The sequence below is a fragment of the Felis catus genome, chromosome C2 (assembly GCF_018350175.1).
Source record: "Felis catus isolate Fca126 chromosome C2, F.catus_Fca126_mat1.0, whole genome shotgun sequence".
In the NCBI taxonomy this organism is placed as follows: Eukaryota; Metazoa; Chordata; class Mammalia; order Carnivora; family Felidae; genus Felis; species Felis catus.
Genome location: NC_058376.1, coordinates 115,102,797 through 115,130,582, shown reverse-complemented (window position 1 = coordinate 115,130,582; position 27,786 = coordinate 115,102,797). Strand labels below are relative to the sequence as shown.

The window sequence follows — 27,786 nt, the reverse complement described above, 5'->3', positions numbered from 1 at the left end:
GGTTCCAAGTGCAAATTTAAATGGATTTCTTCCATCATACAATTCAAACATATGGAAAAGCAGTATTTGAGAACAAAGAACTGGGTTCAAATCTCAACTCTGTGAACATACTAGCTCTGCTACATTGGGCAAGTTATTTCCTAAAAAATTACTTTGCTTGCCATCTGTAAAATGGGTATTCCCAATTGTAAAAGGTAGGTGAGTAGCATAACATCGCATCTGCCACAAAATGGGTATTTAGTGTTAGTGCTTTTCCCACCCCTCCCTCCCCAACTAGCAAACACAGGGGGAGGGGCGTTTCATCCACCAGAGAACCCTCACAGGAAATCAGCTGCTCGTCCAGATAAGAGCTGAGGCATAAAGCTGGCAGAGGGTCTTGGGGCAGGCACAGAAGGACCATGCGGTTCATCCTGCCTGTGGGTCTGATCGCTACCACCCTTGCAATTGCTCCTGTCCGCTTCGACAGGTAAATCTCCCCACCCTGTGTTCCAGGCTCCGTATAGGATGAGGGTGAAGGAATGCTGCTTTACAGTTCATGTGTTTCATCTTCTTGCATTCTCAAAGGGAGAAAGTGCTCCGCGTGAAGCTCCAGGATGAAAAACAAGCAAACATCATAAAGGACTTGGCCCAAACCAACCAGGTAAAGCATTTAGAGGGTTATTTTATCTTTTCTTTCTGTTCTCTAAAAGCTGTCTCTTTTGTATTTTATTTTTAACGCACACGGAGCTTCCCGAAACAAAGATGGAAGAAGTGGCAGGAGCTACTTGGATAATTCAGCCAATTGCCGCTACACTTCCCTTGTTTTTGCTTATTTTTTTTCCCAAATTACCAGTCCTGTTTTCCCTCCCAAAAGCTTTGCAAACAACAGCTTTTTCTAGGTAAAATTGTGAAATAAGGAGTCAGGTACTTGTGATACCTTTATAGGGGTCTCTTTCCCCTCCCTCCTCTTTGCCACCCTGATCTCCACCAGTGGTATAGTTTCTCTTAAAATTATGATAACAGGTATCTGGTTAACTGATAACATCAAAGTAATGGTTGATAATACCAAGATGTGACCCTTCCCAAGAGTAGGTCCATTTTAAAAGGAAAGTTTTAAAGTTCAATCTTATTTAAAATTCAATCTAAAGTTCAAGTCCTAAAGTTCAATCACTATTTTAAAATCCAAAAAGCTAGGAGCACCTGGGAGGCTCAGTCGGTTAAGCATCCAACTCTTGATTTCGGCTCAGGTCATGGTCTCACAGTTGTGGGATCGAGCAGCACGTTGGGTTCTGCACTGGGCATGGAGCCTGCTTAGGATTCTCTCTCTGCCCCTTCCCAGCTCATTCTCAATCTCTCTCTCTCAGAACAAATAAATAAGCATTTAGAATAAAATAAAATCCAATGAGCTAACACAGTCACTTTATCATTTACTCAGCTGCTCCCATACACTGTGCCAGCCACCTGATACATGTCACTTCAAATTCTCCACCAGATTTTCAGTGTCAGTGGCAAAAACCCACTTAAAACAAAAGGACTGAAGTTCAAAGACAGTTACTTAAATGACCTAAATGACACGGCAGACTTAAACCCAGAACTGAATCTGGGATTTATTCCAGTCACACACACCCTCACCACATCAAACCAGTCAAAAGTTCTGCTCTTCTAATTCCCAAATGTGTTTCAAATCCACACTTTTCATTCCCTTGCCACTGCCAAATTCATGTCTGCCCTACATTTTACCAGGACACTTTCAATAGCCTCTTATCCTTCAATAGCCTCTAGCCCTGCCTCCCACAAACCAAATCTGCACTGCAACCTGATTGCTCTAAAACTTGATTATTATATTCCTGCACCTGAAGCTTTTTAGTGAGATGTCGCCTAGTGTGGAAAGAGCATGGCCTTCACAGTTTCAAATACTAGCCATAGGCTAGCTCTGTGGCCTTAGGCAAGTTACTTAACCTCTCTGGATCTCAGTCTCCTCCTCGGTAATTTGAGGATAATAATCATACCTACTTCCTAAGGTTGTTATAAAGGCTAAGTAAGCTAAGAGGTAATGTTCAGAAGGGCTCCTGGTCATAATAAGCATGGTTAAAGAAGTTTCTGTTGGTATTGGTGTGGCATTTGAAGTCCTTCATAACCTGCCAAACTGCTAGGCTCTACGGTCTGCTGCTCCACCACACTTTTCCTCACTCTTCAAGCTCCATGAACACCAAAAATGACTTTAAATCATACTGCATCCCTCATATGTCCAATTTATGCTGTAGGAATCTGATAAAAATAAACCAATAAATATTGGTTGGTTCATAGCAGCCTCATACTAGCACATAACTGGCTGGCCTAGAGGTAGAATGCGAATCAACTACAAAATAGCCAGGTGGACTTAGACATGTCTACAAGCTTGGAATGGTGGGTGGAAAATGCACCTTTCCTTCACATTTCCCAAGTTGGGGAAATTGTATTTCATTTGTTTTCACAATTATGGGGTTTTTTTAGTTTATTTATTTATTGTGGAGAGAGAGCATGCCAGCGTGTGGGGGAGGGGCAGAGAGTGAGGGAGAGAGAGAGAATCCCAAGCAGGCTCCGTGCCATCAACGCAGAGACCAACGTGGGGCTCAAACCCACGAACTGTGAGATCCTGACCTGAGCCAAAATCAAGAGCCTGATGCTTAACTAACTAAGCCACCCAGGCACTCCTTGAGCATGGTTTTGAAAAACAACAACAAGAACTGAAATCTTCTCTTATTTTAATCCAAATGTCATCCTTTTGGGTCCATTCACCGAATTTCTGAAATTCTCAGCTAAAGGAAGAAAAAGAGAAGGGAATCAACAGTTGTTAAATGCCTGCATGTCCCAGACCTCATACGCATTTCACAATCTTTACAACACTCCCGATGGAGTCCTCTTAACCCTATTTTTGGGGAAGAGACTTAAAACCCAAGGAGGTTTGTTTGTTTTTTTTAAGTGTTATTTATTTATTTTGATAGAGCATGAACAGGGGAGGGGCAGAAAGAGGAAAAGAGTGAATCCCAAGCAGGCTCCATGCTATCAGCACAGAGCTTGATGCAGGGCTGGAACTCACCAACTGTGAGATCATGACCTGAGCTAAAATCAAGAGTCAGATGCTTAACCCACTGGGCCACCCAGGTGCCTGTGAAACCCAAGGAGTCTTAGTATTGCCCAAGAACATATTGCTAGAAAAATGACAGGGCTGGCAATTATGCCTTCTGTTGGACACAAACCTTCTAGGAATTTCAAAGTTTACAGAGGCAACGGGTTTTGAGGCCTAACTCAGGGGCAGGGTGGGAGAGCCATTTTTTGATCTATATTCCCAATTAGAGTCAGATTCTATGGCTAAATCAATTGTGAAACAACTCCAATCAACCCCAAGATGGTAGAATCAAACAGATAAACCAAAAGCTACTTTTTTTTTTGCATTTATACATACTATCTATGTCCTGAAAAAGTGATCAGTACAAATGGTTTCTTTCTCACTCCCTAATATTCAACAGTATATTTGCAAACTCTCATAAGCTTATTAAGAGAAGAGTATACCTTAGCCACATTGAACCCCAAATTCTTTTTGTAGTATATGACACATAATTATTTCTTAAGAAATACGTGTTGAGTGAACAAGGAACTGTGACTAACATTGAACTCATCTCCACAGCTTGACTTCTGGTATCCAGATGCCGCTCACCACGTAGCTGCTAATATGACAATAGATTTCCGAGTTAGTGAAAAGGAATCCCAGTCCATCCAGTCTTCTTTGGATCAAAATAAAATGAACTATGAGTAAGTCCTATGAAATATTCCAATGTGTTAGATGTTCAAAGTTTGAGGAATCTTGAAATTGAGAGGGAAGTATTATATTTAATTGGGCCAAGAAAATGAAAGCTCTATGAGATAAAATTTAGAGTTACTTCCAGACTATTGAGGCCTAATTATAGAGGGGATAAAATCAAACTTGGCCAATCAACTCCCATCTTTTTTTGTTCTGATCTGCAAAAAGGGCAATTACCTATATCCGCCATCTCCAAAACCCATCCCCTAGTAAGGATATCATGCACTGCTGCAGGCATAGATGGTTTAACCACACTCATCACCTCTGACAGGTAATCAACACAGAGCTCAGGCACTATGGTGAGCACCTCATTCTTGAGAATTTGAATTCGCCTGCTAAATAAAAGGAGACCCAAATAACTGTGCTCATCTTTAAGTCAGAGATGTGGGAATATAAGATATATAATAAATAATTCTTTGTGAAATAAATTCTTCCTCAGAGAAAGCAAAGCAATGCAATTGAGTAAGACTTAAATTCAACAGGAGAGAATTCTCAAATGGCCAAAGAGACAGAAATGAGTCATTATGGTCCCACAGAGAAATAAGGGAAACTTAAAACTCACTGAGCACCAACCATGGGCCACGCACAGTCTAGGCCCTGGGGCAGTGAACAAGGGAGCTCAGACATGAATATCACAGACCCAGACATAACATAAAAAACAAAATGTGTTTGATGGGCATTGAGGGGGGCACCTGTTGGGATGAGCACTGGGTGTTGTATGGAAACCAATTTGACAATAAATTTCATATTTAAAAAAAAGAAAAAAAGATTCATAAGGAACATAAAAAAAATGTGTTTGATGTAGTGAGGGGTCCTGTTTTCACTCCACCAGCTCCTGTCATCTCAGCAATTCCTTTTAATATATATATATATTTTATTTATTTTGAGAGAGACAGAGGCAGATGGCAAGTGGGAGTGGGGCAGAGAGAGAATCCCAAGAATCCCAGAGAATCCCAGAGAATCCCAAGCAGGTTCCATGCTGTCAGCACAGGACCCAACATGGGGCTCAATCTCAAGAAAAGTGAGATCGTGACCCCAGCTGAAATTAAGAGTTGGACACTTAAACAACTGAGCCACCCAGGCACCCACCAGCAATTCCCTTTACTGAGACCTTCACCACTCAAAACAGTGCTAAACACTAGCTCTTTCTTTTTGAATTGCTGTTTCATGCCTCTGCTACCCAACATCGAGCAATAACTAAAAAAGCCTTCTTCTGGCTGAGACATTGCAGAGCAGGATTTACTGCTGCTTATCATGACTTGATTGTGTTTATATTGCTACAGTATCCTCAATAAATATAAACTCAATTAAAATTAAGGAAAGACAAATATAAGACAAGTAAGCAAAATTCTTTTTCATAGCTTAATGGATTAAGCTAGCAGGCCATTATCTGTGATTGTTGTTGATCACTGCCTTTGTTTTTGCTGTTGTTTAAAGAGATTGTGAAACAAATGTAGAAGTTAATAATTGAGGAGCACATATTCAAAATTAATTTATATAAGCATTTAACCCTTTGTAATGTATCAATACATACTTTTCTATTCACCATTAAAATTTCACCATTAAAATTAGAAATAGACACTTTTAAATGTACCTCGAAGATCTCAGAAACTGGTACTGTATTATAGACTCTGCTTATGCTAAGGTTCAGATGGTCTTCATTCTTGCATCTAAAAGAAATCACCCCTCCACCCTGGATACCCCGTGGTGACCATGTCTCTTGATTCACTTCACAGCCAGTCTTCTTAAATGTGTGCCTCAATTACTATATTCATTTTACTTCATTACTATAGACCTGCCACAAATTCCTGTGATCAACTAATACTTACTAAGTATCCATCCTAAGCTAAAATAAATTTTAGTTTGTCAGTTTTGTTTAATATGATTTGAATAGCAGCAGAAAAATGAAGTATTATGTCTTCCTTAATATTCTGGTAATGTAGACAAAAAGCTAGTTGCCTGACATGAGTATGGACAGTGGAATAAATCACTGTGACAGAAGGTGCAGGTAGCACCTCTCTCTCTCCTCTTTGGACTTCCAGGTCTCTCCTAGCCTGAAACAATTCTGACTCAAACAGAGGTCTAAATCCAGATCCTCACAAATATAGTGTGCTTTTCACTTCGTCTTATGCCAAAATACTTCTTTGCTATCTACTTCAAGACCCAAAGTGTTAAACTACCAATAAAAATTAGTTTTATCTAATTAGGACATGATTTCTAGAAATTGGTCCAAATTAGCCACAGTTGTGGGAAAGCCACATAATTAGATAGTTACCTTCCTCAGAAATATAAATATGTAAAGTGATCTGTGCAGACAAGGACTACTTAAATCTTGTCTCCAAGTACTAATTATATAGATAATTTTATTTGCATATTAATTATATGTGTTACTTGGTGCCAGTCAGTAACAGAAGAGTGTTCTAAGAACAGAAACATCTGGTGGACCCAGGCAGCAGTCTGAATAAAACCACATTAGGAGGCTGGTTTGACACAATGATTTACTTAGACACCCTTCATTAGACAGTGCATATAAACCACTCTCTAGTTTAAAGTATCTGTGTCATTTTTTTTAGAAAATTAAATTACTAAGACAGATTTGATTTTAAAGTAGCATGTTTGCTCCATTTTTGTTTATACTTTTACAAAATCATAAAAGACCAAGTCCAAAAAACAAACAACATATACATACCAACAAATCTGAGTAGACTCGTGAAAAAAATGTCTAAAGAAAAGCACACCTATTGGACTGAGTCTAAAGGAGCAGACACCATATTTATTAGAGTCAGCAGTTAACAACCCTAATGTTTTAACTAATTGCTTTACCTTTTAGATATTTGTATTTCAGATACATTTTAGATTATCTGTTCTTTGATCAAAAGTTAAAATTAGAAAATAAAGAATTGTTAATGAAAGGTAATTCAGAAAACTATCAATATATATGATGTAACACAAACACAATAAAACTCAAATTATACAATTAAGTGAAATCCTACTAAAATACACCTAGGATTATATATGCAAAAGATATATCTTTTCTTTGACCAAGAGTTAAAATCAGAAAATAAAGAACTGGTAATGAAAGGTAATTCAGAAAACAACTATCAATATATATGATGTAACACAAATATAGTAAAACTCAAATTATATAATTAAGTGAAATCTTATTAAGATGCACATAAGATTATATGGGAAATGCAAAAGAAATCCACATTGAACTGACTATTCTATACCAAACTTACTCATCAACACTTCAGATTAATGTCCAATTACCTAATAAAGCTTAGTCAGACACAAATTCATATTCCAAGTATATCAGACACAAATTCATATTCCAAGTATATACACAGTCCTATCAAATAAGTTTTTCAATCAAATAAACCATTCTAATGTCTTGTCCCATTCATTCTTCCTTCTTCTCTACATTTTTATATATTACTTGCCCAAGAGTAAAGCAGGTATAGTTATACCTGATACAAATGGCAAAGAGATGTTGGTCATGGTGGAAAGCAGAAGAGTGTGGTAAATAAGACTTTGGATTCTCCATGAGGCTGTCTGAGTCAAGTACCATTTAAACCACACATTAGCTACTTAAACACTGATGATTTATTTAACTTCTCTTAACCTCATTTTCTTCATCTTTATAATGGTATTTCATAGAGGTTTCACGAAGAGTGACTGGACCATAAAATCGCCATTTGCCTGGTTCCTTTACTTCTACTTACGCAAGTGAGGGAAAGACCACTTATACATGTGTTTAAATGAGTGCACACACACACACACACACATGCACACATACACACTGTATAATAAGGGATAACTAAAGCCTATCACCACATGCTCCCCTTCCCTCCTAGTGAATAAATTAGTGCCTTAAAGTTTATTATCCAACACAGAGGTATGCCTCAAATGTTGAGAAATCCATGTCAGTAAATGCAAAGTTGGATACATGGTAACTCAGGGGGCTACTAGGGACAAATGGGATCTTGTGGAAACATGAAATCATGCTATTTGAATAGCCCCTATCCTGATGGAACATTGGCATGGAGGAGTAGAGGCAATCCAGACCAGTTTATAAGGCACAAAACAATGACTCTGCCTCCCTGGAACACGCTTCCCCACTGCATGTACACACACACACACACACACACACACACACACACACACACACACCAGAGCCTATGGCAGTCACATACATTGACCTACCATTCTCCATTTCTCTGTTACTCTTTAAAAGTAACAGATGGAGGGAGTATTGAAATTGTCAAAATAGGATTCATCCTGCCTCTTCTCTGAACTTCTTATCTATTTCCTGACCTTGGAGAACAGCCTTCCAGGAGAGTTGATCAGCTGGGCGAATGCTGCATAGTACTCAGCAGACTAAGACTACAGATCTGAGGGCGATACCCAGGGAATTTCACTCCTTGTGCCTGGAGGCACTGTTGTATAATGGCTCGAGAACACTGAGGTCAGACACCTCTAGGTTAAAATCCCAACTTCTGCATTTTAACAGTTATGTCAGCTTTGGAAACCTCTATCTAACTTTTGGGAGTGAAAATGGTACCAAATTAATAGTGATGATTTGAAAATTAAATGACAGAATGTAAATACCGTGCTGAGCTGAATGTCTGGCACATAATACAGGTTCAATAAACATTAGCCATTTCCATCATTAAATCCTCAGTGATAATTATTTATCCTTTCATCTACATTTAGGAATTTCTTTAACAAATTAAGCAAATCTTGGAACACTAAAATAATATTTGGGAGAAAGTAATTTGGTTTCATCTGCTTAAGCCTGGCTGCTGGTTAGTGGAAGGGCTCATGAAAAGAACATCTGGCCCTGGCTCTTAATTTCCAGCCTTAGGCTTAATTTCTAGTCCCTATCAGCAACAATCTGGCACCATTCTCATGTCCTCATGCAGCTGCTTTGTGGAAAGGTCGTATTTTAGCTCGCACAATTTTCTTTTGCTGTTGTTATCACAGAGGCTAAATTGATATGTGTAAGTCTAAAAATATTCTTAGATACGAGCTCCCTGTGACTAATTAATACTGCCTTATGTTACGAATCAACCTCTGGGACCATAAAATTTCTCTTTTGCCTGGTTCTTCTACTTCCATAAATGCAGGTAGAGCAAAAGCCTCACACCCTCTTTAGAACTTAAAACAATTAATTAAAGGAATTCATTGTCTATAGTGACCACCCATAATGTAATTTCCAATGGTTCTCTCAGGCTTCGTGAGCTTTAGTGCAACGTGACTCCAAATCTGTTGTCACAATTTTTCTTCTGAGAAATCCCAGATTCATCATAAGTCAAAAAGCCAAGCATACAGTGAATTAGATATAATGTGCATAATAATGTGTTTGTCAGTAATGTTAATGGGAATCAATATTCATGAGTAGTACTTGGTGTCATGTGCTAAATAAACTCTAATTAGAAGTATACCTCATTTATCTTCTGTCTCCAAACTCAGATCAGCCAGTCAATCAGCAAGAAGAAACCGACAAGTAGGGTTGGTGCTACAGTGTCACAGTTCATTATCGTAAGAAATCAAAGTATCAGAGTCAAACAACTACACACCGCCAAAGCCTTGTTTAAAGACACGTTAAGTCTGTGAATTGGTTGCCAATTTTCTGACCCAACTTGCCAATCGCTTCCCACAGTTCAATTCATTTCATCCTCACCACAATCCTGGCTGATGTTTGGTTCCATTGTAAAAGTGAGTAAATGGAGGTTCAGAGAGATAGTTAACCTCCCTCCCCCAATATCACATAAAGTATAAGCCAAAATGGGGTTGGAACCCAGAAATGACCATAGCGCCTCTTCCCACCGGGTCACCACTTCCTTACATGATAGGATTTATGGAGATAAGAGTGCATGCTACTGTCCTAAATGACTAGAATGAATGTTAAAAAATAGATAGTATCTTCCTATATAGGACTTACTGCTAACAGAGGGAAAATACACATACATTTCATCCACAGCAGTAATGCTTTTATAAGAAGTCAATGGCAAATATGATAATCCAAATAAGGAAACTGCTCAAGTACAAATTCAAAACATCCCTGATTTTAAATATTTCACTGAAGTATTTCTATTGTAAGCCATTGATCTCTGTCTGCCCTGTAAAATATAGTGAATACTATAGTTTAATATAGTTGAGGGATTACCATTACCAACATAAATTTTCACACTGTGCTATAAAAGGATGATAACCAGAAGGGCTATTTACATTATTAAAATATATTGGGTCTTTGGATTTGCACCAAAGGACCACTGACCTATGTTTGCTAAATCCTTCTATTTATGTAGTTTATTTTCCTTAAGCTAACACTGACTGATAGTATGCTTGCTTCCCACAAGCCATTTTACCTATGTCCAATGTATTCCTTCTAGATTAAACAAGCTTTTTAATAATTATATCTAAAATAATATGGGGACACCTGGGTGGCTCAGTCAGTTGAACATTTGACTCTTGATTTCAGCTCAGGTTATGATCTCACGGTTTCTGAGATCAAGCCCCACATCAGGCTCTGTGCTGACAGAGCAGAGACTGCTTGGGATTTTCTCTCTCTCATCTCTCTGCTTCTCTCTCTCTTTCTCTCTCTCTCTCCCAAAATAAATAAATAAACTTAAAAAAATTGTAAAGAAGAAGAATGAAGCTTTATGTGAGGGTGTTTGTTAATCTCTTAGGCTGTAATATATTTAACATTAAGGAATCTAATATAAAATTCAATGCAACTGTACATCAATGGATAATAATTTGATCGTATCAATAGACATTGCCATATTAATCTCAAATGGCAATCAACATTATATACTGTGATGAAAGATAGATTTTCTTGTTGAAACCGGGGAAAAAAAAGGATGCCCTCTTTCACCACTATTATTTTCCATTGTTCAGAGTTTAGCCAAGGCAATAAAGCAAGGGGAAAAAATAGTTACTGGAAAAAAGTACAAAGCATAATTTTTTGCATAAGAAATAACTACCCTAAAACCCTTATAAAACCCATAAAGACATTGCTAAAAAAATCCTTAGAAGTAAAAACATAGTTTTTTAACTAATGAGGTAGCTAATATATAAGTATAACCAAAGCAATAAGTTTTTTAATATATGAATAATAACCAGTTCAAACGTTTAGTGAGAAAAAAAGCCACTCACAAGGCTAATAAAAATATATAAATACACAAAATATACAAAATTTTACTGAAAAATCAAAAGACAGCTATATTATGGTCCATTATTAATAAGATTCTTCTCAAATTTATTCTTAATTTAATATATTCTAATGAAGAGCCTATATTTTTCTAATAATTCTATTAATTTCTAAAATGATCCTGAAAAAAAATTTATTAAGAACAGGTAAAATTACTCAAAAATTTGGAAACAAGAATAAGGAGACACTACATTAAATATTAAAATTCAATATTAAAACTATAATTTAATATGGTTTGGTTCTTACACAAGAGCAGGAAAACAGATCAGTGGAGCACAAGAGAAAATCCCAAAACAGACAAAATATACAAAAATATTTGTGTATATATGAGATGACAATGGCATTTTTAAAATATAAATCTTAAAGTCAGACAAGGTTGCATTCAAATTCCCAACCCCAACATACACAAATTATGGGTATTTAAGCTTTATGAGCAACAATGACCCCATCTGTAAAAGGGTAATAATATTAGCAAGATAAAAATAATGTATGTAATGTATGTAAAAAAATGTATGTAATAATATTAGCAAGATAAAAATAAAATAATGTATGTAAAATAAAGAATGGAACATATGAAACAAATGGATAATCAAGTGGAAATGTCATGTAGGCAATTGGACGCATAAGCCCCGGGAGAGGCAGGGGAAGAGCTAGGGCAGTGGTAGGTTCAGGGTTAGGGTTAGGGTTAGGGTCCAGAACTGGAAATACAAATGTGGGAAACCATTAGGTCACCATTAGAGCCACGGAACTGAATGAGGTGATGAGATGAAATAACTCAGGAATAAGATGAAAATAGAGAAGAGGGTAAAGGTATAAGACTTTTGGATCCCCAATATTAGCCTCCTAAGAATTCTTCCTGCATCTTATTTCACCCGCTCCATATCAGCCTAACCATTTTCCAGCTCTACAGCTATGGACAAGTCATTTAAACACTTTGTACCTTGGTTTTCTCATCTGTAAAATGGGGGTAATAATTTCATGTGACAATTAAATGAGTTAATGTATATAAGGTGGTTAGAGCAATGACTAGCACATGGTAAGCACTAAATAAGTGCTTACTATTATTGTTATTCAAGTTTCTCCCAGCTCTGGAAGTGTGAAGTGATAAGGCATGGTCAGCAAATTTGTACATAAGAATATCCACTATTGCCTGTATTGTGTGTATGTGAATGTGTGCGTTTGAAGAAAGTTAGAGAGTGATTACAAATCAAGGCTGACCAACAGTAATATAATGCGTGCCACATGTCCAATTTTAAAGATTCTAGTAGCCACATTAAAAAAGTTAAAAAGCAGCAGGCAAAATTTATTCAGCAATATATTTTATTTAATCTAATATTAAATCTAATCTAATACTGCAAAATATTATTTTTCAACATGTAATGAATATAAAACTCATTAGTGAGGTATTTTACATAATTTTTAGACAAAGTCTTCATAATCTAGTGCATATTTTACATATCGGCAACCTCTTTTTTGGACAAGCCCCATTTTTAAGTGCTCTAAAGCCATGTGTGCCCAGACCACCACATTGAACAGCACAGCTCCAGATAAATGGGAAGATATGAAGCCATACATATGACATTTATAAAAGAGATGGTTAGAGAATAATGAAGAAACAGGACAACCCTGATCAAAGATAGAGCAGAAGGAAGAGAAAATTTCTGTAAATGAAAGATAACTGTGGGTTTTTTTCCTCCAGTAAATGTGTATTTTATCATTCCCCTGTCACACAGAATCTTGATCCATGATCTACAAGAAGAGATTGAAAAACAGTTTGATGTTAAAGAAGATATCCCAGGCAGGCACAGCTATGCAAAATACAATAACTGGGACAAGGTATAGTATAAAATGCCTGTACTTCAAAAAAACTGTAACTCTCAGTATTTGTTCTCATTTATTTTTTTTTATTCTAATTCCTCAAAATTGGTTTTGCTCTTAAGATTGTTGCTTGGACTGAAAAAATGGTGCATAAGCATCCTGAAATGGTCTCTCGTATTAAAATTGGAACCACTGTTGAAGATAATCCACTATACGTTCTCAAGGTAAAAATAATTCAAGAACTACTGATTCTTAATATTGTTGAAAAAACACTAATTTAAAAGTTACTTTGAGGGGCGCCTGGGTGGCTCAGTCGGTTAAGCGGCCGACTTCGGCTCAGGTCATGATCTCACGGTCCGTGAGTTCGAGCCCCGCGTCGGGCTCTGTACTGACAGCTCAGAGCCTGGAGCCTGTTTCAGATTCTGTGTCTCCTTCTCTCTGACCCTCCCCCGTTCATGCTCTGTCTCTCTCTGTCTCAAAAATAAATAAACGTTAAAAAAAAATTTTTAAAGTTACTTTGACACAGCTAGTGAATTTTGAGACAATAAAGTCTTATCTTTTTGAAGAACATATAAGCTCTAAATGTCCATTCAAAAATAGAAGTGATAGGTGGTTTTAGGTGAAACCAAGAAAGTCCTTGAATAAACCATTTGTGAGACACAACGGACAAACTCAGACAAATACCTTGTCCCATATCTTTATTATAAGAGTTTATGATGTGCCTGGTGTATAAAATAGTGTTCCATCCATTAAAATTCAGTGAAACTGATGACTAAGTGTTTAAGTCAGAGTGTGTTTAAGTGTTTAAGTTAAGAGAAGTTTAAATATCACAGAATCATAGGGTCCCAGAACAGTAAGTGAGGCATTTCAATCCTATGTTAATAGAGAATTCCCTTCTATAATGGAGCTGACAATTGCCATTCAGCTGCTGCTGGATGCTTGCACATCCAGAGACACTGCTCCCTGAAGCATCCCCTTAATAAATGAGAAGCCCTTCCTTACCCTGAATTCCCATCCATTCATTCTCTCCAACTAGCCAAAACAAATCTAAATTCCCTTCAAAATGACAGCCCTTCAAATATCCAGCCACCATTCCTCTTCCCCACTGCAAACACAACTACAAAATCTTTTCCACCCCAGGCTAAACATCCCATTTATGAAGCCAGAAAAACAAAAGGAAATGGCCAAAACAAAATAACCTATCATCTATTTCTCAAACCAAAGGATATTAACAATAAAATAGAAAAACAATATATTGTGATTGTTTTAAAAACCATAAAAGCAACTCTAACACTAGGAAAAATTTTTTTAAAAGATATACTATATAATTGATTATGAATTATGTATAGACACTTCAGGATATAGAGTGAAGAGATCCTCCCTGAAAACAATATATGCATAAACAGTTATTCAACAGAAGGCAGGGGAAAGAATTGCTTTGAGCACAGGAATGAGTTATTGGACAACAAGGGATCAATGTGTGAGTTCATGCAAAATAATATCTCAAGTTTAATTTTAAATAGATTGGGAAAAGGGATGAAAGGAGAAAGGCTATTTTTATGGATTGTGGCATTCATGCACGAGAATGGATCTCCCCAGCATTCTGCCAGTGGTTTGTCTATCAGGTAAGTGAATCGGAACGCTCATACAATTCTCCTTTGATTGTCAAATCTCCAGCACTTCACGGAGTGGCAACACCCCTTTCCAAATGAATGCAGTTCCACTTAACTAGAAGGGCCCACATTTGGTGCTGTCAGGAAATAAATGCTCTGGATTTTACTCATCGTTGGGGTTTTTATAAAATTGACACCTTCCTTCAAAATTCTTGAATTCCAGCTGACAGTTTATAAAAGAATTTGGGGGGGGGGGGGGCATGATATGGTTTCTCCTATAGTGAAGTATGGATGATCTGAAACTATCTTCATATTACAAGCTACAATCTTTGCCTTTCTTCAATGAGCTCAAAGCATATAGACCTCTAGCTCCTGTTTAGATAATTAATTGGCCAATCAATTGGCACTTGGAATTTTCATAGTTAATTTCCTTTCCAAGTGAAAAATAACTCACTTTTTTTAAAGGCAAATTCAGTTTATAAGTTGTTGTTCCTCTCATTCTAGTCTATTCTGACTCCCACCATCTAATAACTTTCTCTTTTCTGCCAGCTTTTGCACACAACATGCTGATGTAATATGAATGACAATGGCTTTCTGGGCATAGATACTTTCACTAGGAACGAATCTGCCAGGAGAACTGATTTATCTCTACACTTGTTTTAGCTCTTCCAGCTGAGGGCCAAGAGCTACAAAGGAATACATGTGATAGGGCTGCAAAAAATCTCTTGGCTCTGGAACAGATGTACCTGGAAGAGATTTTCCAAGAATGAGAGAGATTTTAGGTAGCCATAGAAAGTACAGATAATTAGATAAATTTCAATCTGATAAGAGAAAAGGAGTTGATTGGCCAATCTAAATGCTTGAGCCTTTTATTAATGGAACATTTTTATTTAATCCTGTTTATAATTAATTTATGAATTCTCTCCAATAGTTACAGATTCCTATGTTTATAAACTCAATCTATATTTACCTCGAGGATGTGAGGGAAAGAATCCATTTAGAACAATATGTACTGCTAATTTTTCACTTGGCCTCCATTCTTCCTATAAAACATCTTGCATGCTGTATGTGGAATGCTACTGTCTTGACAAAATGATCCTTTAAAGAATGTTCAGTTCAATTAATTTCACTAGTCTGAATAAGTGACTTTTATATGGGTCACTTATTTTTATGCTATTTAGGGGAAATATGTTTGAAATCATGTGAACTTGAGTAAATGACTTAAGGAGTGATAGTTATTACTATTATAACCACAGCTTTCCACATGGTGTTAAACTTTACACCAATAATTTAATTTTTTCCTACTCCTACAGGCAGCCAAAACTTATGGCAAAAACAAAATTATGACCAAACTCCTGGACCGAATGAATTTCTATGTTCTTCCTGTATTCAATGTTGATGGATATATTTGGTCATGGACACAGGTAACGCTCTATGGTCTCTTGTTCACATTTGGACAATATAGTATTTACCAACTTGAATGCACATTGATTGCTATGTATTAAGTTGGATAGCCAGTTAATTCTAATTCAGAAAAATATATTTTTAAGAATTTCAATTTCAGACTAAGGCAAGCATGATTTCCTGGTTGCAGTAGGTGTCCTTGAAATAATAAGAAATTTTTGCTGCTGAAGCTGGTGAGGAAAATGAAATTAAGCAATAATTATAAAGGAAATGTATGTTATAGGATATGGCAAAAGCACATTCCACCTAAAAATAAAAGTCATTTAAAGACATTATGAACACACTGGAGCACCTGGGTGGCTCAGTCACTTAAGCATCTAACTCTTGATTTCCGCTCAGGTCAGGATCTCGTGGTTCGTGAGATCAAGACCCACATGGAGCTCTGTGCTCACAGCACAGAGCCTGCTTGGGCTACTCTCTTTCCCTTTTTCCCTGCCCTTCCCCCGCTCCCTCTCACATGCTCTCTTTCTCTCTCTCTCCCAAAATAAATAAATAAAACTTAAAAAAAAAAAAAAAGATATTATGAACACTGACCTCAAAGCAAAAGGCACTGTATTCCAATCTATCTGTAACAGAATTTGATGTGGAATAACTGTATCAAAAAATAAAGACTGACACAAATAATCTGTCCTTTAACGGAATCCTTAATGACTCACTGCTGTTAAAAAAAGATTCATACTGAACTTTCAGACAGATACTATCACATCCAGTTATTTTCTGGAAATTATGCTCTAACAGTCACAATTTGACTTGTATTATACCTGAAATCTATAAATGGTGAAGAATGTAATGAAGTTATAATTTAAATCATAGGTAATTTCAGAACATTGTTGATAATTTTCTAGTACCGAGAACTAATCAACAGTTTTTAAAGCTAACTAAATTATCCTATCAAGGCCTTAGAATATTAATATAAAAAACAATGTTGCTGAAAATGTTACAAGTTATAAGAAAACAATATATTTTTCTTCATAATAAAGAGCTTCAAGTTAACTAGGTATGTTTCAAATAAAACTGTAGACACCTGCAGAGAGGATCTGAAATGATCAAACTGAAAAATGCATATTGATCTGATGTAAACACTTCCATCATTCAATCCTGCAGAATCGCATGTGGAGAAAAAATCGTTCCAAGAACCAAAACTCCAACTGCATCGGCACTGACCTCAACAGGAACTTTAATGCCTCATGGAACTGTGAGTAGTAGACCTGATCGCAAGAAAAAGAGCTATAAAGACTGTTCAGACACCAAACTCAGTTAAACCACTTATTTATCTCAGCAAATATTATGTATTCCCTGAGTGTTAATTTTCTAATCTAAAAAATAAAGATAATCATCCCTACCTTAGAAACGTTATGAATGTTTTGTTATATGGGAGGAAGTAGGGATGGGGTTGTTTATCAAACCATCTCTTACTTAATATATCTAGCTTGCTAAAAATCAGACACATCCAGATGCATAAAAATTCAGATAATCTGAAGAGAGGTCTCGGGTCCCTCCTCTTCCTGGTCTGATAAAAGCCAAGAAATACCAGTGGTTAAAACCAACACAGAGATAGCTCTTCAGATGTTTGTGAAAAGAAACAGCTGGGGGCAAAGAAAGTGAAAAGGCTTAACAGAAATGCAATGATAAGCAGAAGTCTGATACATCAGATGACAGTTGCTAGACAAATATGACTTCATCATTACAGTCAAGGAAAAATTACCACCACCCCAATTCATCGATTTTTTCTGTAACTAATTTTGTTGAAAATACCACCTCAGCTCTTAATTCTATTCTACCATAAAAATTATGAGAATAGCAGCTATCCCTAAGTGAGAGCTGCCTGCTGAACCAGGATGAAGAAACTCAGGCTCAAAAAATGAAATTCACACCAGTCCCCAACAAATTGTGGAGTAGGGTTGAACTGGAACTGGGGTCTATCTGGCTCCAGGCCCTGGGCTGCTTCTGATGTATTATTCCTGTGACCCTGGGAAACAGAGGCAAAATAAACAAGGCTAAGAATATTCCATTGGGCTGGGTCTGTCACCCTATGAGTTGTATGTACAAAAAGTTGGTCTGCAATGACTGTGACACCAGAGAGATTGAGGCAGCCCTGTAAACCCGGGAAATGAAAACGTTTAAAACATTTTGCAAGTCCACATCAGAAGAGACAGGATCTTTACTGATGGGGAGCAAACTGCGATCTCATCCTCCACATCCACTGCAGCTTTTCCGAACACCAAGGACCCATGTGCAGAAACCTATCGGGGCCCAGAACCAGAGTCCGAGAAAGAGACCAAAGCTGTCACTGACTTCATTCGAAGCCACCTGAAATCAATCAAGGCCTATATCACCTTCCATTCCTATTCCCAGATGCTATTGTTTCCCTATGGATATACATCAAAACTGCCACCTAACTACAAGGAACTGGTATGTAGAAAAAAACCTATGGTTTATGCACTGACACACACCACCACTGACTTCCACGAACAACTGTTCTTTATGAACAACTGCATTACGGTGAAAGAACTTCACACTTTAATACCAAAGAAAAGAACTAATAAAGTTTACCTTAGAGTTAAAATCATAATTCCTATGGGGCACCTGGGTGGCGCAGTCGGTTAAGCGTCCGACTTCAGCCAGGTCACGATCTCACAGTCCATGAGTTCGAGCCCCGCGTCAGGCTCTGGGCTGATGGCTCAGAGCCTGGAGCCTGTTTCCGATTCTGTGTCTCCCTCTCTCTCTGCCCCTCCCCCGTTCATGCTCTGTCTCTCTCTGTCCCAAAAATAAATAAACGTTGAAAAAAAAAATTTAATAAAATCATAATTCCTAAATTAATTCTTCATGTGATAAAAGGATATAAAATCTTTCAATGTGATTCTAAGATAAATCCAGTAGGAAAAAATGTGTGGGCAATCCAGAGGAGAATTCCATGAATGCATAAACTGTTATCCAAACATTCATCATGGGTCATACTATAAAGCCACACACAGCAAAAGTCTAACAGAACAGCAAAGATATCTGCTATTCCTGTCCCTAAGATGCCATATTTAAGAAGATTCATTGTATTTTTATCATCCTGATCAACTTGGAAACAATATTAATTCTTTTACTATCCAAAGAAAGAACATTATAAGTGTTTGTAAAGCCTCCTCACTGAGAATGCACTGTCTTTCAAGACAAAAATCTACTATGCATCCTTTTCCTTTGCATAAAGACTGATTTGATCATGTTAGCTTAAAACAAACAAACGAAAACTCTGCATATGGGTTCCAATGCATCACAAGAACTGGAAGTATGAATAGACAAAAACCCATAAAAAGGGATATTGTTAATTGCTGTAAAAGAAAGGAAATAAAGTAGATAAAGTTCAGTGTCCCAGATCCCATGGGGGCTGATAAATATAACACATTTGGTAAAAGCTATGGATGGTTCCAATATTGCCTCATATTTTTAAAAGTATATTTTTTTAAAAGAAGTCACAATTGTCATTTTGACTTCAGCCAATTGTATTCAGCACAACAGCATTTAATTTCAGTTGAAGCAGAGATTTAAACTAGTCATTAAAACCATCTGTATATATACAACAAAGAAAATATGCAAGCAATATGCGGCCAATAGTCATTTATTGAACCAAAATAGCTGAGAATCTGAACTCCATGAGTTTGATTAGTTCACAAAAATATACGGCAATGCAATTTCAATCTGCCCTTAAAAAATGGTATTATGAATTAAAAATACAAATACACATAACAAACCACTTTGAGTAAAGAGTTCCTACATAGCAACTAAACTGATTAAGAAAAAAAATTTATCTTTTGGTTATATACATTACAGACTAAAAGTAAATCTTCATTTAGGGTACAAATACGTTAGTGACTATATTCCACTAAAATTCATTCCAATAATCATTCTCATAGCACAAAACACTAATGTGTATTAAAGGTCATGAAATGCATTAACTCTGGAAGAGAAACTCTAATTTAACGACTATTTTAAAGAGGAGTCAACCATCTTTTTCTTCCCTTGGCATGCTAAAATCCAATGTGGAGAAAGTCCTACGATGATATGATGCCCATAAAAACAAAGGAAACAGGAACATGGGAGAAACTGACTTTGGAAAAGACAAATATCTGAAGCCAAAAAATATCTGAGAGGAAGTAGAAAGAATATTATTTTTAGAAGAAAGGACAAAAACAAGAAAGCGGGGGAAGGGGGGAGAAGGGAGGAAACAAGGGAGAGAGGAAGAAAACAGAGAAAAGAAAGGGTAGAAATGCAAAATGAGACATGACATGACTGTTTATAACTTATTTCACATTTGTCTTCACATTGTCTTTACAATGACAATATATCTTCCCAAAAATAAATTTCTCACAACCATTGATTTTATTTTCATCTTCAATTGCCAAAAAAAACAGTACAATTTATTTTTTAATCCCCAATAAATTAACAGCATTTACATAGTTTCCTATTATTCCAACACTAACTTCCCTTTTTCTCCAGGCCAAAGTTGCAAAGATTGGCACTGATGTTCTATCAACTCGGTATGAAACCCGCTACATCTATGGCCCAATAGCATCAACTATCTGTAAGTCTTTCTTATTGTTTACTGTGCCATTTTCCCTAATTCTTTTTTATATATATTAAAGAAAATTTTAGAACTTGTAAATTAGAACATTTAGAACTGATAATTTAAACCTCAGTTTTAACAGGTGATTCTGAATTATATGTGAGTCTAGGGAACACATTTTTCCCTTTCGTGGGGATAAGATTTTTCTAGAAACAAATTATACTGAACTTTTACAAGGATACAAGGTCAATGGAAGTTGTTTTATCAAGATAAATTTGCGATTTAATTCATCCACCTTCCTGTTCCCAACCAACATTTATCCTCACTGGAACTCATGAGAATTAGTTGGGGCAAACTCAACAGTTTTCTGTGGTTGTTCTGTTTTGTTTTGTTTTGTTTTTAATTGGACTCTCTTTTTTTGGCCTTGTCCCTATGCAAACACAGTCTTCCTCCCTAGCTCCTGGTGGGAAAATGGGCTGGCCAAAAGTTTCAGCCACTTTGATCACATAAAATCAGTTTAATGTCTCTTTCACTAGTCCCTTCCTATTGTGTTAAACTGAAATCTATATGGTGGATTAAGAAATAGGATGTAAAGGTTCTAGTTCTGTTGCTTTTGTTTTAGTGTCTAAGTACCACATCTTCAATTTCAACTTATGCCCACATATCCCTAGCTTAGCTCTTGCTTCAAATAGAACTTAGTATTGACATAAAAGTGCAGGGCATTATGTTTATGCATGTCAATAATGCTTTTTTTTTCAAAAGACACATGTTAAGCCACAAGCATTATGTTATGTAGACTCCTGTGGACTAAAACCAGATTCCTAATTTGGTTCAGTTTTATTTTGACTTGTTTTGACTGTATTGCAGTAAGTTCCTTGTACCTAATGTGCCTTGAAAGGAGTAGACTTTTTTTAATATCAATATATTAAGAAAATGTCATCAACAACAAAAAAATTATCTTGCACAAGTCCAAGAAGACTTCCAATTGGGAGAACTATAGATTGACATACAGTAGGTGGTATAGTACAATGGTTAATAGCACAAACTGAAGATATGCAGCTTGGGTTTGATTCCTTACTCAACTATGTACTAGATAGTGCCTTTGAGCAAATTGTTAATCTCTCCTTGCCTAAGTCTCCTCTTCTATAAAACAGCAAATGGTACTTAAATCCTAAGGTTGTGATAGGAATTTATGAAATGAGTTAACATACATAAAGCACTTAATAGGGTGCCTGGTACTTAGCAAGTGGTTTTTATAAATATATATACATATTTTAGTAGGTACAGATGTACACAAATAAAAGGCTAAGTAACACAGTCAATAGATTAAGTTCTAGAAAAATGTATTCTTAAAGTGAGAAGCTTTCGGTGTTGCATTTATTTCATGCCTTATATAGTTTTTGCTTGAAATTTAAGGTTTTAAAGATACGAAAAGTGTTATCATAAAAGAAAACTTATTAAACTTAGTAACATCACATAATTATGCAAAATCACAAATTCTATTCATTCTCAATAACCACTATTAATCTTAATGAGAAATGTCACATAAATTTGCCAAAAGAGAATAGCCATACTCTTTAATGTCACAAGTTTACTTAACTGCAAATGGAGAACTAGTACATCTAGAAATTGACCAAGTTTATTAAAACATCTAGCATACTCTAAACCACCATACAAGACACAGTTCCTACTTACCCTAACTCCATTGCTACCAAACTCTTATTTTTATATGCCTTTTTCTAATGAGCTTAAACCCAACTCTAGCTAAAAATGGCAGCCTTCTTAATCACTAAAGCCACTACAGTTATCTCAGCTCACACACTCCACAAACTCCCTACAATGCTGGACCCTGTCGATACCCCTTCTTCTCGCCATCCCTTGGCCTTCCTTACCAATGAACTCTCCTGGTTTGCCTCCCCCTCCTCCTTTTCTACTTGGTCTCTGCCGACTGCCTCTAAAAGTTGACATTTTCAAAAAAACAGGTACACTTCACACATACATCAGAAGATTCTCTCTTCAGGCCCCTCCTCCTTCTGCTTCTTTCCCATCAGGGAAGTGCTCTCTTTCCTTAAAGGCTTGAGACTGCACTTGTCACCTGGAAGGCACCAGTGGCCAAGCTAGGGGGATCACTTTTCACTTAGGTAGTAGTTACCTGCAGCAATCAATGGGAGACCAGCAGCACTAGGGGAATCAACCAGACCAAATTAGCAACGCAAAGATTCTGAAAACCATATTGTCATCGGAACCACAAGTCACAGAAGAAGACCAGAGCCTGAATGCTAATCCTAAACACAGTGACTGACTGCTAAAATAGGTATCAGTTAAGATTTAAGATTTAACATAATAGCCAAAATGTCCAAATACAATCAAAAATCACTATCACACCAATAATGAGGAAAGTAACAGCATGAAAGAGAAAAGACAATCAACAGATGCCAAAACTGAGATGATTTACACGTTAGAATTATCTGACAAGAATTTCAAAGTCACCATCATTAAAATACTTCAACAAGTAATTAGATAGCCTTGAAACAAATGAAAATACAGAAAATCTCACCGAAAGAAAGAAGGAAGGAAGGAAGGAAGGAAGGAAGGAAGGAAGGAAGGAAGGAAGGAAGGAAGGAAGGAAGGAAGGAAGGAAAAAAGAAAGAAAGACATAAAAAGGAACCAAATGGAAATCACAGAACTGGAAAATACAGTAACTTAAAATATTTAAAAATTCACTAGAAAGGCTCAATAGCAGAATGAATATGATGGAGGGAAGAAACAGTGAACTTAAAGAAAGAATAAGCCAATCTGAAGAGAGAAAACAAATTGAAAAAAGATGAGCAAAGCTTCAGGGACCTGAGGTGCAATAACAGAAGATCCAACATTCAAAACATCAAAATCTCAGAAGAGAAGGAGAGTGAGAATGGAAAAAAAATATGGAAAAATAAAGACTGAAATTTATAAAAGTTCCTAAAAACATAAACCAATATATCAAAAAGCTGAGTGAATGCCAAACAGGATAAACTAAAAACACTCACATTGAGTGCATCATAATTAAATTCTGAAAACTAGAGGCACCTGGGTGGCTCAGTCAGTTGAGCGTCCGACAGGCTCAAGTCATGATCTCACAGTTTGTGGGTTTAAGTCCTGCACCAGGCTCTGTGCTGACAGCTCAGAGCCTGGAGCCTGCTTCAGATTCTATGTCTCCCTCTTTCTCTGCCCCTCCCGACTCGCATTCTGCACCCCCCCCCCCTTTCAAAAATAAACATAAAAAAAATGTTTAAAATTCTGAAAACTAAAGACAAAGAAAAAACTTTTGAAAGCAACCAGAGAGAAACAATCCAGAGGGGGGGAAAAAAAACAATTCAAATGATAGATTTGTTGAAACCATGGAAAGCCAAAAGGAAATGACGGTATTTTTCTAGTACTAAAAGACAAGAACTATCTACCTTAAACTCTATATTCAGCAAAAATATCCTTCAGAAATGAAGAGGAAATAGGGGCACCTGGGTGACTGATTTGGTTAAGTCTCTAACTCTTGATTTCGGCTCAGGTCATGATCTCAAGATTCATGGGGATCAAGCCCTGGGTTGGACTCTCTGCTGACAGCACAAGCCTGCTTGGGAATATCTCTCTCTCCCTTTCTCTCTCTCTGCCCCTCTCCCACTTGTGCTCCCTCTCTGTTTCTAAAAATAAATAAATAAACTAAAAAAAAAAAGGAAAGAAAAGTAAAGAAGAGGAAATAAAGACATTCTCAGACAAATTTCATCACCCAAACACCTACCCTTTAAATATGGCTAAAGGAGGGGTGCCTCGGTGGCTCAGTCAGTTAAGCATCTGACTCTTGATTTCAGCTTAGGTCATGATCCCAGAGTTGTGGGATCGAGCTCTGGTTAAGTGTACAACTGTTGATTTTGGCTCAGGTCATGATCTTGTGATCATGAGATTGAGTCCCGTGTTAGGGTCAGCACTGAACAAGGAGCCTGCTCAGGATTCTCTCTCTCCCTCTCTTTCTGCCCTCTTTCTGTCCCTCCTCCACTCATACAAATTCTCTCTCTCTAAGTAAATAAACATTAAAAAAAAATAAAAATGACTAAAGGAGGTTCTCCGAATAAGAAATAAATGGTAATAGGAGAATGCTTGAAACTGGAGAAAGAAAACAAGAACAATGGATTATGTAATGAATGAATGAATGAACAAATGAATGACTATCTTCTCTTCATCATGGCGGAATGAAAAATTATAACACCATTTGATGTGATGCTCAATGCATATTCAGAAGTACTCAAGACAGCTATATTTAAAAAGTAGAAATATAAAAAGAAACTAAGTGCAAGATTTCTATATGTCACTTGACATGGTAAAACACTGATATCAGCAGATTGTGATAAATTATGTATGTACATTGTAATACTTGGAGCAACCACTAAGAAAACTTTACAAAGTAATATACTCAAAAATGTTATTATAAATCAATCAAAATGGAATCCTTAAAATGTTCATTTAAGCAGAAAAAGAGAAAGAGAGGAATGAAAAACAGAGAGTCAAATATCAGACAATAAATATCAAACAACATCAAAATAAATATCAAACAATAAGATGGTAGATTTAAGTCATATCAAAACTTAACCAAAGGTATTAAATAGAGACAGATTGGCAGAGTGGATTTAAAAAAAAAATGATTCAATAATACACTGCCTACAATAAACTTACTTCAAATATAACACAGATGGGTTGAAACTGAAAGGCTAGAAATAGATATACCATACAAACATTAATCAAAAGAGAAGTAGCCATATTAAATATCAGATAAAGTAAATTTCAAACCAAAAAACTTTGCTAGAAACAAAGAGGGACATTAATAAAGATAAAAGGATCAATTCACCAAGAAAAGATAATGATCCTGAATGTGTGGGAGCTGCTTTCTAAACAACATTTATGATGTTTCTCCCAATGACTTCAAAATTCATTTTCTCAAGCTCCGTCCTAAATGTGGTTGATGCTAAACATCCTTCTGTCTCCCCTCCTTTATCCTTTCTTTTCCTCATCACTATCCTCTCTGAGCTCCTGTTTCTATTAATAATGTGTGGATTGTCTTCAGCCATCCAGACTGAAATCTCAATCATTTTGATCAGATTTTGTGACTTTTCCATTCCAGTATTTGTGACACGGACCACTCAATGCTATGCCCAGTGTGATGACTCTACACAAGTTCAGGCTTTCATTTCACAATACCTCCTAACCGGTTTCTACTTTTTCCAGTCCTAAGTATGGCACTAAAATAACTATTATTGCCTCCCAAACAAAACACCTTGTCCTGATTTATCAGATTTTCTGAGCTTTGCCCACAAACTCTCACTTCTCCATTTGTTCCAGTCCAGCTGAACCTCTCTCTCATCATAAAAAGGCCTCCATGCTTTTCCATCTTCGTAGCTCACTGGCCAGAATGCCTTTCTTCCATTTCCATCTGGAAAAACACTAGCTTTTCTTCAAGGCTATCCATCATAAAGGCGGTATTTAGTAGGCATTGAGCATAAAATGTCAACCTCCTCACCAGACATACATAATTTTTTTTAATCTACATAAGAGTCAACATAAAGATTATTCTGTTACCTTTCTTATGGTACTTACATAGTCTTCCCTGTCTCTATTGATTTGCATCTTTGACTTCTCTCCCCTAAACTGTAAGTTCCCAAAGACACCAATATCATCTTTAGCTTTGTAACCTGAACACACCCACCCTCCACAGTACCAAGTATAGTACACCATGCATATTAAAGGTTTAATAATATTTGTTGAATTGGGGCGCCTGGGTGGCTCAGTTAATTAAGCGTCCAACTTCAACTCAGGTCATGATCTCGTGGCTTGGGGGTTCAAGCCCCACGTCAGGCTCTGTGCTGACAGCTCAGAGCCTGGAGCCTGCTTCGTATTCTGTGTCTCCTCCTCCCTCTGCCCCTCCCATGCTCATGCTCTGTCTCTCTCTGTCTCTCAATAATAAATGTTAAAAAAAGTTGTTTAATAAATAAATAAAATAATATTTGTTGAATAATTTAAGAGCCAACCCTGTCTATTTCTACCAAAATATTTCTTCTTTCTTCATCACAACTTCGAGTTTTCATCCTTCAAACCTAAAATATTAATATCAGTTAAACTCATCACTTGTCCTGGAACATAAATTATTTTATATACAAAAAAGTAGTTTTTCTATTATGCAAATGAAAATATACATAAATGCATTTATAGTATACACATGCACTTGTATAAACCTTATATGTATATAACTTCTAGATGTCTGTTTAGATTTTCAAATGATAACATTCTTAGTAAATCTCATAAAAATTAACATTGAAAAGTTGGATTAGGGGATTAAATACATCCTTAAAATAATTGATTTAAGCTTTCTTGGTCTTTTAACTAGAAAACAGTTCACCCAAGCAACATGAATAAAAAGGGACCTGAACTATTAGGAAGAACATAATTTTGCCTAGCTTGTATGCATGATTTTTTTTCTGGTTGAGTTTTCAGTGACCAGTGACCCCCTCCTTAGTTGGTTTACACAGCTGCTTGCACTTGCCCAGACCACCTCCATCTGCAACACTGTGTGCCCAGTAAACAAACTCAATTTATTTAGAGTACTGGCCCAAACAAAATGTAATTTTGAAAATGCAGCACATATTTAAAATGAGTGGTAGATCCCAAAACCATGATTATGTTTTATTCTACACTCTATACTATATAGACCACTACTCCCATTCCTTACTGCAATTAACTGTACACATAATTATTTTTTATTGCTAATTTTACACCAGTGAATTTCCATTTCAAGAAAAACATTAGCATTTGTTTCTAATTAAATATTTATTGCTTATGTTTTACAGACCCGACATCAGGTTCTTCTTTAGACTGGGCTTACAACCTGGGCATCAAACACACATTTGCCTTTGAGCTCCGAGATAAAGGCAAATTTTGTTTTCTCCTTCCAGAATCTCAGATAAAGCCGACCTGTAAAGAGACCTTGCTAGCTGTTAAATTTATTGCCAAGTATATCCTCAAGCATACTTCCTAAAGAATTGGCCTCAGTTTGGAATAAGCCAAATAATGTTTCTTTATGCCTTCTGCCAGAAAGTCAACCTTCAATTATACCTAGATACAGCTTCCACATTACCTGAATAGGTCCCTCTCTTGCTCACTTAAGTTCTATGTTACTTCTTTTTGTTTTTATTTACTCTCAATAGCACCTTAACAAACAGCTTTAAGTGAAAGCTTTCAACAACCTTTCTTTGATCCAAATAAAGTTTGAAACCATCAAAAAGTA

The 27,786-nt window shown here is 36.5% G+C and overlaps 1 protein-coding gene and 1 long non-coding RNA gene across 2 annotated transcripts in view; one reads left to right on the top strand and one right to left on the bottom strand.

Annotated features, from left to right (window-relative positions):
- The window catches only part of LOC123380101, a 692,161-nt gene that overhangs the window by 632,594 nt on the left and 31,781 nt on the right, over nucleotides 1-27,786 (bottom strand). The window lies entirely within an intron of this gene.
- Nucleotides 357-27,786, top strand: CPA3 (carboxypeptidase A3). The gene is made up of 11 exons (XM_003992028.4): nucleotides 357-466; nucleotides 565-640; nucleotides 3,647-3,771; nucleotides 12,770-12,872; nucleotides 12,977-13,078; nucleotides 14,378-14,479; nucleotides 15,781-15,891; nucleotides 17,036-17,126; nucleotides 18,141-18,343; nucleotides 20,417-20,501; nucleotides 27,350-27,786. The coding sequence occupies exons 1-11, from the start codon at nucleotides 399-401 to the stop codon at nucleotides 27,535-27,537; spliced, it is 1,254 nt and encodes a 417-aa protein (XP_003992077.2). The 5' UTR covers nucleotides 357-398; the 3' UTR covers nucleotides 27,538-27,786.

Excerpts from the sequence above, each read along its gene's own strand:
- CPA3 (XM_003992028.4), top strand. The coding sequence starts at position 399 with ATGCGGTTCATCCTGCCTGTGGGTCTGATCGCTACCACCCTTGCAATT. Across the intron at positions 12,873-12,976 it reads AATACAATAACTGGGACAAG|ATTGTTGCTTGGACTGAAAA; the intron begins GTATAGTATAAA and ends TTTGCTCTTAAG. Across the intron at positions 13,079-14,377 it reads ATCCACTATACGTTCTCAAG|ATTGGGAAAAGGGATGAAAG; the intron begins GTAAAAATAATT and ends AATTTTAAATAG.